This window comes from Sarcophilus harrisii, chromosome 6 (genome assembly GCF_902635505.1).
Source record: "Sarcophilus harrisii chromosome 6, mSarHar1.11, whole genome shotgun sequence".
In the NCBI taxonomy this organism is placed as follows: Eukaryota; Metazoa; Chordata; class Mammalia; order Dasyuromorphia; family Dasyuridae; genus Sarcophilus; species Sarcophilus harrisii.
Window position 1 is genome coordinate 180650367 of NC_045431.1, and position 16761 is coordinate 180667127.

At 37.1% G+C, this 16761-nt stretch overlaps 1 protein-coding gene across 1 annotated transcript; it reads left to right on the forward strand.

Annotated features, from left to right (window-relative positions):
• The first annotated feature begins 18 nt into the window (after positions 1 to 18).
• On the forward strand, positions 19 to 16398 carry TADA2B (transcriptional adaptor 2B). Its single transcript, XM_031944118.1, has 2 exons — positions 19 to 588; positions 11775 to 16398. The coding sequence occupies exons 1-2, from the start codon at positions 67 to 69 to the stop codon at positions 12765 to 12767; spliced, it is 1515 nt and encodes a 504-aa protein (XP_031799978.1). The 5' UTR covers positions 19 to 66; the 3' UTR covers positions 12768 to 16398.
• Positions 16399 to 16761: the final 363 nt, after the last annotated feature.

The following is a 16761-nucleotide window of genomic DNA, read 5'->3' on the forward strand; positions in this document are numbered from 1 at the left end:
GGGCCGGGAGTTGTTAAAGGGTTTCACGCTTGCGCCGGGCCCTGATTGGTGCCGAGCGCCTGCGCGATGCGCAGGAGGGAAGACGGCGGCCTGACGGGGTCGGATGGCGCCTGCGTATTGAGACGAGACATTCGGCTGGCTGGCTCCGGCGGCTCCTGGGCCTTGGCCGTAGCAGCAGCGGTGGCGGCTCCGGCAGCCGCGGCGGGCGGCGGCGGCGGCGGCGGCGGTTGTTCATCCCATCCGCCCTCGTCCGCCGGGGGAAGTGGCGGCGTCTCGGTCGGCGGCGTCGGCGGGAGCGTCGCGGGCGAGCGGGGGAAGATGGCGGAGCTGGGCAAGAAGTACTGTGTGTACTGCCTGGCCGAGGTGAGCCCGCTGCGCTTCCGCTGCACCGAGTGCCAGGACATCGAGCTGTGCCCCGAGTGCTTCTCGGCTGGCGCCGAGATCGGCCACCACCGGCGCTGGCACGGCTACCAGCTGGTGGACGGCGGCCGCTTCACGCTGTGGGGGCCCGAGGCCGAGGGCGGCTGGACCAGCCGGGAGGAGCAGCTTCTGCTTGATGCCATCGAGCAGTTCGGCTTCGGCAACTGGGTGAGCGCCGTGGCCCGGGGGCGGGGCCCCGCCTTCGTCCCCCCCCCTTGTCATCGCCCCTCCCCCCGCTTGTCATCCCCCTTCCTGCTCCCTGTCACCCCTTCCCCCCGTACTAACCCTCTCCCCTGCACCCTGTCACCGCCCATCCTTGCTGAACTTTACAAATCCTGCCCTCCATCCCTTCTCCCCAGCCCCTTTCATTCCCTCGCAGAACTTTTTCCACCTCCCTTCCCCTACCCAGGATTTTCTCATCCCTGTCCCCTTCCTTAGCCCTGGCCATCCTCCTCTCTGCTACCTTTTTATTCCTTCCCCTTCCCTAGGACCTTTCCATCTCATCCCTCCTCAGTGCCTTCTTATTATTCCCCATCACCTCCCCTGCCCCCTCCCCAGGATCTTCTCCCTCTCCTCAGGCCCTTTTTATTCCTTCCCTTCCCAAGACTTTTTACCCCCCACTTCTCCCTCCTTTTCATCTTCTTGATCTCCCCCCCTTCTATCATTTGAGTTGGCAGGACCCCAGAGGTCATCTGGTTCACTTGTTCCTGAACACGAATCTGGGATAGAATCTGTGGGAAGAACCCTGTTACTGAGAAAACTCCCTCCCTCTTGTGGCAGCTCATTTTAGCCACAATTTAATTGTGAGAGAGTGTTACCATTCTATTTAATGAAGATCACCTCTCTGACTTTGGCCCTATTGCTTCTAGTTTTTCTCTTTTCTTTCTTTCATGCCATTACCTTTAAAATATTTGTGTCTTCCCCTGGGATTTTTTCCATGTAGGTAAAAGGGGCCTTAGAAATCGCTTTCTCTAGGTGAACTCATCTCTTCTTCCAGGTGTTGGCCTCTAGAAACTACTACCTCACAGGTAGTAAGTGGCAGAGCCCAAGCTCAACCCAAGTACTTCTAACTCCAAAACCCAGGCCTTTTCAGTCCTGCCATGTTGTTATTTCCTTCCGGAGAGTCTGAACACCACCAGAAAGCACAATGGGAGCGCATTTAGCTGGCTAGGCAGAATATTCACTGGCTTTGATAAATCCCATCTTCTGTTCTCCCACAGAAGCAATTGATGTTGAGCCAAGTAATTTAGCTTAGTATTAATTAGTATTTACCACAGTAAATTTACTCCTTGTTTAATGAATGAAGCAAACCACGTTCATAGGAATCTGAGGATTTTAGAAAAAGAAAAAGGGCTTTGGAGGTCATCTAGTCTAACTTCACCCCTGAAGCACTTGTCTTCTCCACATCCTTCCTTACAAGCTTATTATGCAGCCTCTTGTGTTGTCGAACACCTGTAGTGATGGAGAGCCAATTACTTCATAGGCACCTTGATCTAATCAACAGAAAATTTGAACTAAGAGAATCTTTCTTGTAAAATACTTTTCATTGTAGTCTTTTGCATTTCAGAATACTACTGATATCTTTTATCTTCAGAACATCACTTTCCATGGAGAGTAGCCTGTGAAAGAAACAAGAATACATTTTCAGATTATAAATTGCAGTTGAGAAATGCTTCAGCTCAATCCAATAGATATTTATTAACTGCCTAACCTTGTGCTGAGTACTAGCAGTCCAAAGATGGAAAAATGACAAATTCTTCAAGAGCTTATTAGTGGTGTGTTTCTTGACTTAGGAAATTATTGACTCAAGGATGGTTCTTCAGCTCTCAATATCAAAAAGTTCATTTAAAACAATTTGTCAGAAGAGAGAATATGTGAAAATCATCCTTTAATATTTATTTGAAAATGATAATTAGGGATCTTTGAGAAAATTTTGGTTTAATAACAAGTGTCATTCTTTTCAGTTTACATACAAGTAGGCCCTTAATTGGTAAGGCCTCCTCCAAAAGACCTACTTATGATTCTCAGCAGAATTCCCTCAGCAAGATGAAGGGTTGTGCCAGTTTGTTATTTCTGCTTCTGTAAGTATGAATGATTCAAATCTGAAGTGTAGCTCCCTGTGCAAATTCTATTAGCCATAATGTTGGCCAGGTTTTGGTCATGGGTGGGACCACATAGGGGGTTAAGTTCAGACACAGGTATATCCCATATGCCATCACTTACTGAAATCATGTCACAGTTTTATAAGAATAATGTTATAAAAGCTGCTAGGGTCGAAACATCCTGATTATCAACGACCATACTATTTGTATTTAAGGCACAATCTGTTGATTGTTATTTCCATGAGTTTATGCTAGGTTGAAAATGGGCTTTGATTATATACTAGTAGTAGTAATATTTTTCTGAGATTTTGCTAGTCCAGGCAACACAATAGAGCGCATGCCTGTAGTGTGCATGTTTTGGTTAGTCTCTCTTGGACAGTTTATTTGGGCTTCTGCCTCCAGGAATCATTTTGCTATTTGCCATTCACGTTTGGCTCCTCTCAGGTTGCATCTATTCAGAAGTTCCTTTGATATTTAGCATGTAAGTTAAAACCTTTCTGATACTTGTGGTGTATAAGCATGCCAAACTCCATTCCAGCCTTGCATTTGTTTCAAATCAACAATAAAAACCCCAACACTTAATTTTTGTCATATGCCGCTTACTACTTTTCCTAAATGAGGTAGCACAAGACTGGCAGGGGTGGACAAAATAAAGACCATACTTTATAGAATCATGAAGTGCAATTCAGGAAGCACTTGTTTTTGTTTTTTGTTAAAATCTTACTATATGGAAATAAGTGTTTAGGAAGGTACACAGATAAAACCTTTCTAGTTTATGATCCCAGTTAGAGAATAGGATATGTAGGTATGATATAAAGTATTGTGATAAAGGCAAAAGAAGTCTAAATGGAGTGTTTTGAGAGAAATTTAAAGAGGAATAGCTCTTAGGATTAGGGAAGTTATTGCAGATCATAGTACCCCTGAACTATGCCTTGAAGGAAGTGAGGAAGTTCACTTGAGATGTGAAATGCCTAAAAATCTGTTTTAGGCATTGGAAGGGGGGGATTTAAGGAAAGTAACAGCAAAGACATTCAGGTGAAATGTATATAGTAACAGATTGGAGTAATAGAGGATTTTGTTCTAGGGGTTCAGACCTGATTTAGTAGAAAGTACAGAGCCATTAGAGGTTTTTAAAAGGAAATATGCAGAATGCTATATTAGGAAGATTTTGACAGCTTGTACAGTATATAAATCAGAGGGGGAATTGGAATAGAAGGTAGATCTAGCATAGATCATAGAATGTTAGACTTTGGGGGGAAAAAAAAACTTTTGAGGCCAGCTAGTCTGACCCCCCCTTTTTTTTTTATATGAAAGTTGAGTAAGAGGAAATGATTTGCCCAGTAAGAACCCAAGAGTTGTGAGGGGCCCATCTGTTGTTCAAACCCCTGTCCTCTAAAATCAGTCCTCTTTCCATCATGTCATGTTACTTCCAAAGATGACCTTAAAAAAAAGTTGGACAACTTTAATTTAGTAAAGCTCATACTAAACTTAATTTAGTAAGGCTCCCAGTGCCCTGGGAGATAGGTGTATGGAGGTTTGAGGTGAAGAGAGGAGGCAACTGTGCAAAGTCAGAAGCCAAATCTTTCTTTGGGGCCAGAGGCACTCAAGAACAAAAATCATTATCTTTAATTCTCTCTCTCATCAGTTTTTATAAGACTTTATTATGTATTCTTTAGTTAGGGATTTTTATTCTCACTCCCATTTCTTTTCAAAACTTATCAGAATGCTCCAAAACATTAACTAGATTGACTTTTTCCCATCTCAAGTGAAAATGTATCCTTTGTTTTAGATTTTTGTTCTTAACACTCATCTGTTCTCATTTTGCTTTCCTTTTAATTCCTAGTTGTTTTATCTTGATATGATGCCTTGTTTCTTTTCTTCACTCAATTTGGTCTTTACTCTTTTTTTTTCTTTTTCCTGGTTAATTTCCATGTCTCTTTTTAAATGCTCCCCGAGACCATGTTCTCTTGGAGTTCTTCTTCAGTTTCTGTCCAATTACTAAATCCCTTTGCAGAAGGAAAAAGAGGTATTTTCACTGCTTAAATTTAACATTCCCTCTCTTAGTTTGACTTCATATGTTATCTTAAACAAACTGGATCATAAATCCTAGAAAATTGTCTCACCTGTCTTGGCTTTACATAGTACATACTACCATAGAGGAAAGAAATAGAATAAAGATGTCTGTCAGAATATCATTATTATAGATTTAAGAAAGCAAAATTGTACTAAACTATAAGTCAGAGTTGTTAGTAGCTTTAATAAAAGCTTTGAGTTTTTCCAAGATCAGTTTAATTTCTTATAGAGTAGAAAAGAAATAATCATTCTGTAAAAGATTGTTTTGAACATGATTGACCTATAACAGTTAAGTTATATAGTATTTATGGTAGTTTGTAGGATACTTAGGGAAAAATGTAGAAGTCTTGGCTTTTCTTGATAACACAGATATACAATATACACATGTGTACAGGAACAGGAAATAATCTGCCTTATGAAAAATGTTGAAAAAAATTTCATTACTAATACTGTATTTAATATTTTTTAAACTCAAGTCTACAGAAACTGGGGCAGTTAAATGGTGGAGTGAGTTGAGTAAGTGCCAGCCGTGAAGTCAGGAATACACATGAGTTTAAATCTCACATTAGATAATTATTTTCTATGTGACTCTGGGCAAGTCAGTTAATCTTATTTCCCTCAGTTTCCTCATTGGTAAAATGAACTGGAGGGAAAAAGCAAACTATTTCAATAGCTTTACTAAGAACCCTCCCCTTAAAAAAAAAAAAAAGGCAATAGGGTCATGATGAGTTGTATGCAACTAAAAAATGACTGAATAACTATTAGAAACTATTTGATCTGATATCCAAGCTATTTCTAGCTGAGACAGACACAAAGAGAATTAGAATTTCTTGTAACATTTATGGAATCTTAAAAGGAGGAAAAGATCACTATGTAAAAATATAGTTTAGATTTACATTTTAGAATTGTTACTCCTATTCCCTGCTGGATTACTACCAAATTCCTGGAATTAAACAAAGGATCCTCTTTCTTTCCATTGACTAGTTCTGATGGCATTGGGGTTCTGTGCCTGCTTCAGACCTGGCTAAGTCCGAATTTCAGTCACTTTGGGTGGATGGGGAGACAGTGATGTGAAACAGACTACAATATAGCTGTCTTAAAGATACTATTGACTTTTTAAAAGGATAATGGAAAAAACTTTAGGGGAAAATATCATTTCTTAATATTTGTAATGAAACTAAACAGGAAGTTTTTAATATATTTTAACAAGTAGTAAATTCTCTTAAAACTATGCTTATCCTGGAATAAGGATATGTAGATCAAAAATGAATACATAGAATTCACAAGGAATTTATTGGTTTTATTGGTGCTTATATTTTGACAAGAATTGAAGGTAAAGAGTGCCAAGGACTAAATTGGGAATGGAGACTGCTCTTAGCTTCATTTAGGAAATTCTCTTCTTGGTATCATTTAAACTTGTCTTTATTATTCAGAAATCAAGATTAAGTTAGGAATTATGCAAAACTAGTAGAATTCATATCTGTTTCTTAGACAGTATATGTTTTAGGGGAGGTGTAGTAGCCACTTTCATATTTGACCTTGCTCTTGATGTAATAGATGTTCTGTAATGCTTCTCATTTTTCAAACCTTTAATCATACATTACACTGCAGAAAATGACTGTTAAACATAGGTGACAAGTATAGTATAAAAGATAAATAATTTGTAAATAGCACCAGTGGTAGTTTAATTATTGTTTGCCAAGAAAGCAAACACATTTAAAGGGAGCTTTATATGGTTTTTTAGTTCTAGCTAAATAATTCCTCATGAAATTATTTGAGTTAGTTGAGAAAGCAGGACAGGATCCTAAATCTTTAGATTCTTTGCTACTGAGATTTATTTTTTTCCAGTCATATATCAATTGAAAATTATTTGCCAGTGAAGTTCCAGCAGAGAGTCAAAGAAGAGAAGGAGGAATTAAGGACCTCACTTATAGCTCTTCCATCTAAAACCATAATTAATGTCTGAATGATGCCTCAGTAGCTGCATGGTTGCTGATTATTAACTACCTTCATCCTTGATATGAGGAAGTATAATTCTTGAGATCTTTTGGGGTGAAGTCAATTAAAGCATAATTATCTTTGCTCAATTCATGTTTCTTTTAGCATAATGTTTACAATTTCAGAACATTCTTCAAGAAGGTGGGACTCTCTGATGACCAAGAAAAAAATCATTATTTTTTACATAAATTATTGTCCTTTAAAGAGATACACTTGTGTGTAACCACTTTATCCATCATCAGTAGAAAAAATGAATGGTTGCAACTTCTAATTGTTGTAGCTTTTTTTATCCCTTAAAGCACTTCAGTACTTTAAAACATAAATGATTTCATGAGTATGAGAATTCCATCATTTATCATGTCACAACCTTTTCATGTCTTCATTGATGACACTGCCATAGATGGCAGTACCTGATACTGATGACATAGAATCCAGAGTGGGAAGAGACCTTAGGTCTGCTGTCTCAACCAAACTTTCCTCCCCACACCATTACAGAAATCCCATTTGTAGTTCGATAGACAAAAATTTCTTTCATTCTTGTGCTCCAAAAAAGCATACTCAGAACATTTTATTCAAGCAAAATGCTCATGATAGCCAACCTAATAAAATGATCTAAAATATCTTAAGAATAACTTAAGGAATATAGTTTTAAAAAAATCATCTTTTGATTTGAAAATGTTTGTGATAATGAAAAAGATAGAAAGACTAATAATAGAAATTTAAGAAAAAGTCTTTAATAAGGAAATGATTTAGATTTGTAATTTTGTTTTTGGATGACCACCAGCAGACATTTAAAGACTTTACAACTTAGATAAGACCATGAACTCAGGATTGCCTCTGTCACCTTTTAGTCCTGAATCTTTAGTCATCTTAAATGGAATCTTTCCCAAATATTACACGCTTCTCTTTCTCCTTACAGCCTGAGCCTTTTCTAACTGTCTTGAGTCATTTTATATGGCAATCATCTATTGTAGGTAATGTAGTAATGATGTTGTGCTCTCCTTTTTGAGCTTCCATGCATTGACTTTGTGTGTCATCATTTGTGATTGTTGAGGTGCAGTGTTTTGCTTTAGTCCTAGTTCTTGTCTAAGTTCTAGATATTTGAGATTCTGGGGTAGGTGAAATGTTATCTTTTTTCTTTTTTTAACTGTCTTTGATGTTGTAGTTGCATATGAGGATTTTGAATAATCCCTTATAATTCTCCAGTTCAATTTTAACAAAATTTAGCAATAGAATTGAGAGAGTATATCTATCTATATCTATCTATATCCACATACATACATCTATAAATATACATCTCTCTCTCCATCTGTCTATCTCCTGCCCCATTCATCTTTCCAACCATCCAGTTTTATGTATGACTCCTGACTTTGCCTGGATTATGTTCACAAGTCACACAATAATACATACATACTTACATATTTTTTATATAAATGACAGTAAATAGTGTAGAAAGCTTTATGCACATGTCTTCCCACTCTCTCCCCCCAAAAACTTTTTAAAGTGATTTATATATATACTTCCCACACTCTCACTTCTTTTCTTTTCACTTTGTGCACAATATATAGTTAGTTATTCCCAAGTTCCTACCTTTGCATGATATGTAATTCATTCTGTATGTACATCATTGTTTTGTTTCAGGTTTGTGAATAGGATAACTGGGTGCCACTCTTAGCTTTGCTCTAAATTTTCTGTGACCTCAGGATTTGAAGCTTCTTTCTCATTCTCTTTCTAGCCCACTTTTCCAGGCTTATTTCTCTTTAGATACTTTGTGATCCAAGAAAACCAGTGTGTTGTCTATTCTCTGAGCTTAACATTCTGTCCATTGCCTTTGTACTTTTTCTTGCATTGGTTGTCTTTTATGCCTGTACTACATACATTTCTACATTTCCTTCTCTCAGAATCCCCAGCTTTCATCAAGGTTAAGCATTTGTGCTTCCACAGGAAACCTTTCCTGATCCCTTAGATGCTGCTTTTTCTCTCTTACATTTGTCTGTTTGCATGTTCTGTTCCTGTAAAAGATTGTTTTGAGTAGAATGTTGCTTGATATGATTATTTTTTTTGTTGTCTCTGTATCTTCAGGGGGACTATACAATGTGATGAACTACCACAGTACTTTGTTCATACTGGAAACTTTATGAATGCTGTTTGAAGGAGATTGGGCAATCACTGCACTTTAAAAAAAAATTCTTTTTCCTTATTTGTCATTGGGGACATTGGACTAAATGACTTCTAAGTTCATTTCCAGCTCTTGCCTTCTAAATTTTATGAATAATTAAGAATAATAGTGTGGGGGAGGTGGGTAAAAGGAGTCTTGCTAATAGTCAGTTTTTACTTACCTGGAGAAACTTGACATTCACAAAGGTACTTTGGCTGTTGCCTTATCTACGTGTATAATGATATATACTATTAGACCTGGAAAAAACTTTAGTCCATAGAAAATTAGAATTGGAAAGAACTTAGAACATAGAATTTCATAGCTGGAAGGGATCATAGAACATAGGATGAAGACCTTAGACGCCATCCGGTGTGATCTCAGTTTTTACAGTTGATAAAGCAGATATTTGAGAGGTTTAGTGAACTGCCTGAGGTCACAGAACGTAAAAGCTCAAAAAGACTGTATAACACAGTGTCAATTAGTAGGGACCTCTGAACATTGCACACGGAATGTCAGACCTGAAATGAACCTTAAAGATCTTGTAATTTAATTCTTTCATTTTTTGGTGAGGAAACACACAGAGAAGGGGAGTGACTTACTCTAAGGCGTCATATAGCTTTTAAGTGACATAGTTGGTCCAGGTCCCCTGACTCTATAAGTGTAAGATTACATTGACATCTTTGGATACAGAGAGCCGAAGGAAATAGGGTTTGGATTTTTGTCTTCCTCAGATAATAGTGGCCATTGTGGCGAAGCAGGAGCAGACCTCATCACCTAAATGGATATGAATATGTGTAACGATAATTTTCAACATTGATTTTTGTAAGATTTTGAGTTTTCCAAATTTTTTTTCTCCCTCCCTCTCCTCCCTCTTCCTTCCCTGAAAAATCAAAGAATCTGATATAGGTTATACATATATAAGCATTTCAGATGTTTTCCTATTAGTCATCTTGTGAAAGAAATATCAGAACAAAAGGGAAAATCCATGAAAAAGAAAAAGGGGGAAAAAAGGTGAAAATAGGATGCTTTGATCTGCATTCAATCTTTATAGTTCTCTCTCTGAATGCAGATTGCATTTTCCATCCTAAATCTGTTGTAATTGTCTTGGATCAGTGTGTTGTTGAAAAGATCCAAGTCTGTCATAGTTGATCATTGTGATTAATTTTTTCTGTGTTTTGTGTTTTACTTCCCCTGATTTATTTTTATGCTTAGAATGACTAAATCCCAGGCCCTTGTTGGATATAGAGTTTGTGTCCTCTTCTTTTTTCCATTGAAAGTTAAATTTATGTTGAAGGGGATGAGAGGAAAATGAGAAATTAATGCCTTGTTGGAATTGTGAATTGATTCAACCATTCTATAGAGCAATTCAGAATTATACCCAAAGGACTTTTATAAAACCATCTATACTCTTTGACCTAGCTGTAGTACTACTAGCATTGTAACACAAAAAAGATAAAAAGCAAAAAAGGAAAAGGACCTATATGTACAAAAATATTTATAGCCGCTCTTTTCTGATGGCAAAGAGTTGGAAACTGAGGGAATGCTTATCAGTTGGGGAATGGCTAAACTGTGGTATGTGATTATGATGGAATATTATTGTGCTGTAAGAAATGATGAACAGGATTGTTTCAGAAAAAAACTGGAAAGAGTTACAGAAGCTGATGCAAAGTCATAGGCACTATGTACAAAATAATAGCAATATTGAAGGATAAAAGACTTAGCTACTCTTAGGAATACAATGATCCAAGTCAAGTCTGAAGCACTTATGATGAAAAACACTATATCCATCCCCAGAGAAAGAATTGATGGTGTCTGAATACAGATTGAAGCTTTTTTTTTTTTTTAAACTTTTTCATGAGTTTTTTTAGTTTGTGTTTTTTTTTTTTTTTCCACAACATGATTAATTTGAAAGTAGGATAGATATGGCAGATAATTGTCCTGTGACTGTGCATGTAACCTATATTGATTTGCCTTTTCAATGATAGGTTTGAGGAGAGAGGAAAGGAGAAAATTTGAAACTCAATTTAAAAACATGTTAAAAATTGTTTTTACATGTAATTGGGAGGAAAATAGAATAATAAATAGAAAAAAAGAAAGTTAAATTCTTGAGTCTTGTTGGTGAGAACCTTATGAACATAAATCGTATGACTTAAGAAAGATGTTTAGAGAAGTGTAAATGATTCGCCCCTAAAAATCTGCAACTCTTTTTAGCCAAATTCTGTTAAATACCTTTCTCATGCATTTTTTCTTTTGTTTAAAGATTCTAAAACAGCAAGATTAAATCATGTTTTAAGGTAAATTTATCAAAATGAAAGTATTGTTTTAACCAAGATATTTCAAAAGCATCTTTAGTATTTGAGGTAGAAAGTATGACAGAAGTATGAATTCAGTTATACACTTTTTGAAAAAAAAAATTATTTCTAGTACTTTTTGTTTTTATATCATTTGTTTTCATGAATATTCCTTTCTGCTTCCCTGCCTGGCAAATTAACCTTTGTAACAAAGATTTTAAAAATAGAAAGAAAGAAAAAATCAGTTTAGCAGAATTAGACAACATATTTTACCATGTCAGTAAGAATTTAGTAAGAACTCATTTGTGCACAAGTATTATGGAAAGGTGACAGAGGTTACATGCGAGGTGTGGATATAGAGACAGCACGGCTGGGAATTAGGAGACCAAGATTCTAGTGCTGGATTTGCCATTAATTGGTTCTATGGCCAGAGGAAACTTTCTCTGGGACTTGGTTTTAACCTTTATTAAATAAGGAGATTGAACTGGATGATTTCTAAGGTCCCTTCTAGCTCCAACATTCTTTTCATTTTGTGACTAGGGCCTTGGTTTCTAGATCTTGAAACTATACATTTGCAACTGGTAAGAAGCTACAGTGAATATCTTTTGGGAAAAATAGTGATGATGTTAGGTTATTCCTTATAAATGTTTATAAAAATGCCAGATAGGATTTGAACAAAACCCAGTTCTGAAAGGTTAATGTTGAATTTGATTTTCGATCTTGTTTTTATAGGAAGACATGGCTGCTCATGTTGGGGCTTCTCGGACACCTCAAGAAGTGATGGAGCACTATGTAAGCATGTACATCCATGGAAATCTTGGAAAAGCCTGCATCCCTGACACCATCCCAAATAGGGTGACAGATCATACATGCCCCAGTGGAGGACCCTTGTCTCCTAGTTTGACAACACCCTTGCCTCCTTTAGATATAACTGTTGCTGAACAGCAACAATTAGGGTATATGCCACTTCGGGATGACTATGAGATTGAATATGACCAAGATGCTGAGACTTTGATTAGTGGACTTTCAGTAAACTATGATGATGATGATGTAGAAATAGAGCTCAAGAGAGCACATGTGGACATGTATGTTAGAAAACTTAAGGAGAGGCAAAGACGAAAGAACATTGCCAGAGACTATAACTTAGTACCTGCCTTTTTAGGGAAAGATAAAAAAGATAAAGAAAAGTCAATGAAACGTAAAATTACAAAAGATGAGAAGGAGATACGGGTGAAACTGAGGCCTTTGTACCAGTTTATGTCCTGTAAAGAATTTGATGACTTCTTTGAAAACATTCACAAAGAAAAGATGCTCCGAACAAAAATTCGAGAACTACAACGATACCGTCGAAATGGAATCACCAAAATGGAAGAGTCGGCAGAATATGAAGCTGCCAGGCACAAACGGGAGAAAAGGAAAGAAAATAAGAACATAGCCAACTCTAAAAGAGGAAAGGAAGATGGGAAAGATGGGGAGTTTGCTGCAATTGAAAACCTCCCTGGCTTTGAGCTTTTGTCTGATAGGGAGAAGGTGCTTTGTAGTTCTTTAAATCTGAGCCCAGCTCGTTATCTGACTGTGAAAACAATTATCATAAAAGACCACCTCCAGAAACGACAGGGCATTCCATCTAAAAGTCGCCTCCCTAGTTATCTGGACAAAGTTCTCAAGAAAAGGATTTTAAATTTCCTCACAGAAAGTGGTTGGATATCTAGGGATGCTTCCTGAAATGAGAACACTTGGAAAGCTGAAATGATATCCAAACGCTTGTGAGCCAAAATGACTAGGGTTTTTGAAGGAAAAGGGAGAGGAAGTTAAGTTTTTTGGGTTTTTTTTTCCCCAATGTTGCCCTATTTAATATGACTTGAGGATTTTCTTTTTAAAGTGCAAACTCTCTTGGTTCTCTGAAAGAAGCAATAGTAGCAGTCTTCTAGTGGATCATGAGGGAAACTAAGATTTTCACTTGTTAGGTAGTCTTAAAGGTAAATACTTGGAAATGATCATATTGGCCTTAAGTATTTAGTCAGGATTCTGATATTTGGGATATTATGAGATTGGATGATTTCCTGGGTTTTCTTGAGATCTTTGCCCATGGAGAAGAAAGAGGGACTGTGAATAAAATTTTTATTTTGGGTTGGCCCTGATACTTTAGTTCTGATGGGCAGGGACTGTTTTCAGGATGAGCTCTCAGGTTGCATCTTCCATTTTTATTTCTCACGTGCAGACAGTGCTGCCAGCCATCTGAAGTCCTTGTTCCTTGTCAGCACTGACACAAAGCACTTTAAAAAGGAGCAGTTTGGTACATGTTCACTGCCAGCATCCTGAACCAATGAGTTATTAAATAGGAAATAGACTGCCTAAAATGTGAGTGACCCAGGTATGGTGAGGCAATAGAGCAGCTAGGATAGCAAAGCATGCTGGTGCCTTAGAGACTGAGACAAAGTAGATAGAAGAAATGTGGTCATTGACGAAGGAATGCAGTCATTGACTGGTGGCAGCAAACAGGGATTTGTGGTTTATCCTATGTCCCTAAACTGAGTTTTAAAAGTATCTTTCTTATTCTAACTAAGGTATACAGATCACGACTGATGCAGAGAAGCATGAATTATTTCAGTAAAAATTGATGCCCTCAGTCTGTTCTGCTGTCGCCCCATTGGTACATTTGGGGATATCTTGGAATGGTTAATCTGAAACTTAAGGTTGCAAAAAAAGTGTTTGGATTATACCCCTTAGCTTCTTTTTTTCCTGCTAAACCTCTAAATTTACCCTCAACAAGACTTATCTGATTACAGTTTTGCTCTAAATACTTAATGTCTCCTTGCATCTATTCGACAGTACATATATGAGTTAAGGATAAGCCTATTCTTATCACATTCCAATTATTTTGTTTCTTTTATTCCTCATTGAGTACACTATAGTTTGTTGAAAATATAATTGAATCTGGCCAAAAAGGATTACGTTGTAATGCCACTTTGTCAAAATTCTAAGGGCTATAAACTTCACAACTTTTACATTTTAAAAAGTCAGAAAATTCTGATCCAACATCTTTATTACTAAGCAGATTCACAGAAGATTTAGCAGAGAGGAAGTTAAAGTGGCATTGCTTTTACAAAACTGTTGAAACAGGATATAGTGTAATAGAGTCATTAAAAGTGTCATGGTATTGCCCACACCATTTAGTCTCTCATTCCTTACTCTATAGTCAAAATACAGATTAAATGTCTTCCCTCTCCTGTAGCCCATTTGATAAGTTTGGCTTTCTCATGGACTTTTTTGCTTTGGAAACTCGATTGTGGGCTATCGAGTCTTTTTTTTCCCCTTGAATATCCAGGACCCATGTTTTAAATCATGGGAGTAGGTTTTGACTACTTCATACTTGAATGCATCCTCTCCCTTCCTCCCCGCCAGCTTCCCACCTTCCTCCCCTCCTCTCCACCCCCATCCCCCCACACACTGAGTTTTGTAGAAGGAATAGAAGTGAGATTGTTTATGTACTGGTATATTATTGGCTTGGGATTTCAAGAATAGATTTATTTGAAAGAAAAAAACAATCCTCAGCATTTCTAAGGTAAGGTGAATTATCTAAGGTGCTTTATCTTCTCCTTTTCATGTATATTGCTTCCCTCTTCCCTTATTCCCCTCCTGAAAAGAGTACAATTTCAACATTAAATAAAACATTTTCAAAATATTTATGATCTTAGTTATGAGGTACATTGCATATTGTTGGCAGATAAGCTTTAAATATTATTTAAGGTGATGATTTCTCCTTTGGCAATATAGATGCTTTCTCCAAGCAATAGTTTTTTTTTTTTTATTAGGATGTAAAAGAAACGGCTCTGAGGACCACATGCATCATTTGTCCTGCAGGCCGTATGCTAAGGACTGAAGCTGGTTGCTGTCCACAATTGAACATTGAAAGAGAGAGGGAAGATGGTGCTAAGTTTTTACTATTGTCTTAGCCATTCTGGTGCCTTTAATTCATTCATCTTGAGTTCTAACTGCATCAGACACTGGCTTACTCATATGGTTTCTAAATCGGTCTGATTTTTATATTTAGGATGATTATCAGACTTCTAGGAAGTTTGAGAAGCAATAGGTATTCTGTGGGTAACCCAGGCAGGCAGCTGTCAAATGAAAAACTTTATGCTTCAGGTTTTTTCATCTGTATATATTTTGTGAAAGCATGAAGAATTTATATAAGTTTGAATATTGTTTTAAAACACCATAATGAATGTATAATTAACAGTATGTGAAAGTATTAACACTTAGCTAAAAGGGAAGCTCTTTGGATTGGTTGTCTCTTAGCTCTTAACCCTTCCTAGCTTGTAGCATTATATTTATCCTTAACCTTGGCTGTTACTTCAGATCCATTTAAACATTTATATCATCTCATGATTAAAAATTATTTATTAGACTCCCACTAAAGTTTATTCTTCAAAACTGAAAGTTATTTATATACATGTTAGTTATATGGATCAAGTTTTATAGCTAAAGAATGATCTTGAAGTTGTTCCACTTAGTTGCCAGTACTTAGAAGGTACAATTTAAATTCCCACCCCCCTCTACCCCCCCTTAGGTCTTTTTCCTAAGCTTTTTTTTAAAAAAATCATATTCTTCATTTAAAACATTTTCCCTGGAAACTGAAGCCAAGATTACTACATCACCATAAAGGTGCTTCTACACTCAGCTATTAGTCATAGACCTGTGTGAGAACTTGAATGTAGATAAAATTGTAGTCCAAGCCCTGATTTAAAAAAAACCGATTTTATTTGTGAAATGAGAAAGAGAATGTTTGTATTCCTTCCTACTACTTCTTCCCCCAACCCCAGCCTTTTAAATCTTGTTTTCATGCATTTTTTCAGAGTTGCATGTTCTGGGTCATGGCCATAGGAAGGTATATTCAAGTAATGCATGCATTGCTCCAGTCAAGAGGTAACAGCCCCCAAAAGCTTTTTGGACACTTATTTAAATTTGACATGTTAGTGCCAAACTGAAACTTTTTCAGTCCTTCAGTGAAGTGTTTCCGTTACTAGAAAAAACCCCTAAGTTGGGCTAGGTATCTCTGTAGGTACAGTCCAGAACTTCAGCCAGTGAAAGAACTGCTTCTCATTGAGCCAGTCTGCAGTATTCCAAGATGGCCTATGAAGGTTTCACACAACATATTTGTGATAAAACTACAAGTCATATTTTGTTACTTTTCTGAAGTGTTTGATGTTTTGGCAGTGTCCGTACTGTACAACTCATCCATGATGCAATTATGCAAAATCCAAATAACTTGTTGTGAATAGAAAAGTTGAAAAGGTCATTGTTTAATTTTCCAGTGTAAATATGTATATAATTAAAGTGATTTGTTTTCATATTTGTAGTATGTGTATGATTAAAATGTCCATATTTTGATAAAAGAATGTTAGGCATGTAAATATGTAACCAGAATTACCATAATATTCAGGATTTGGGGGGAGTGGGGGGGTGGTAGAGCTAAGTTGTTAGTAAATAGGTTTATTATTGTTGGGAAAATTTGTCAGAAAACTTGGGAAAGCCCTAAATATGTCAGTTCACTTTTCAGAGTTTTGGCTTCTTAGTCTTTAAATAAAATGAGTGTTAGATGACTACTGATAACCGTTAAGGTCTCATTTAGCTCTAAAGTCTGTGATCCTCTATTATAAGGATAATGATCCTGTTTAGAATGGACTCATGGCACTGCACTCCACTTTCCCAGTAA

Coding starts and splice junctions, on each gene's coding strand:
- TADA2B (XM_031944118.1), top strand. CDS start 67: ATGCGCAGGAGGGAAGACGGCGGCCTGACGGGGTCGGATGGCGCCTGC. Junction 589..11,774: donor AGTTCGGCTTCGGCAACTGG/GTGAGCGCCGTG, acceptor TTGTTTTTATAG/GAAGACATGGCTGCTCATGT.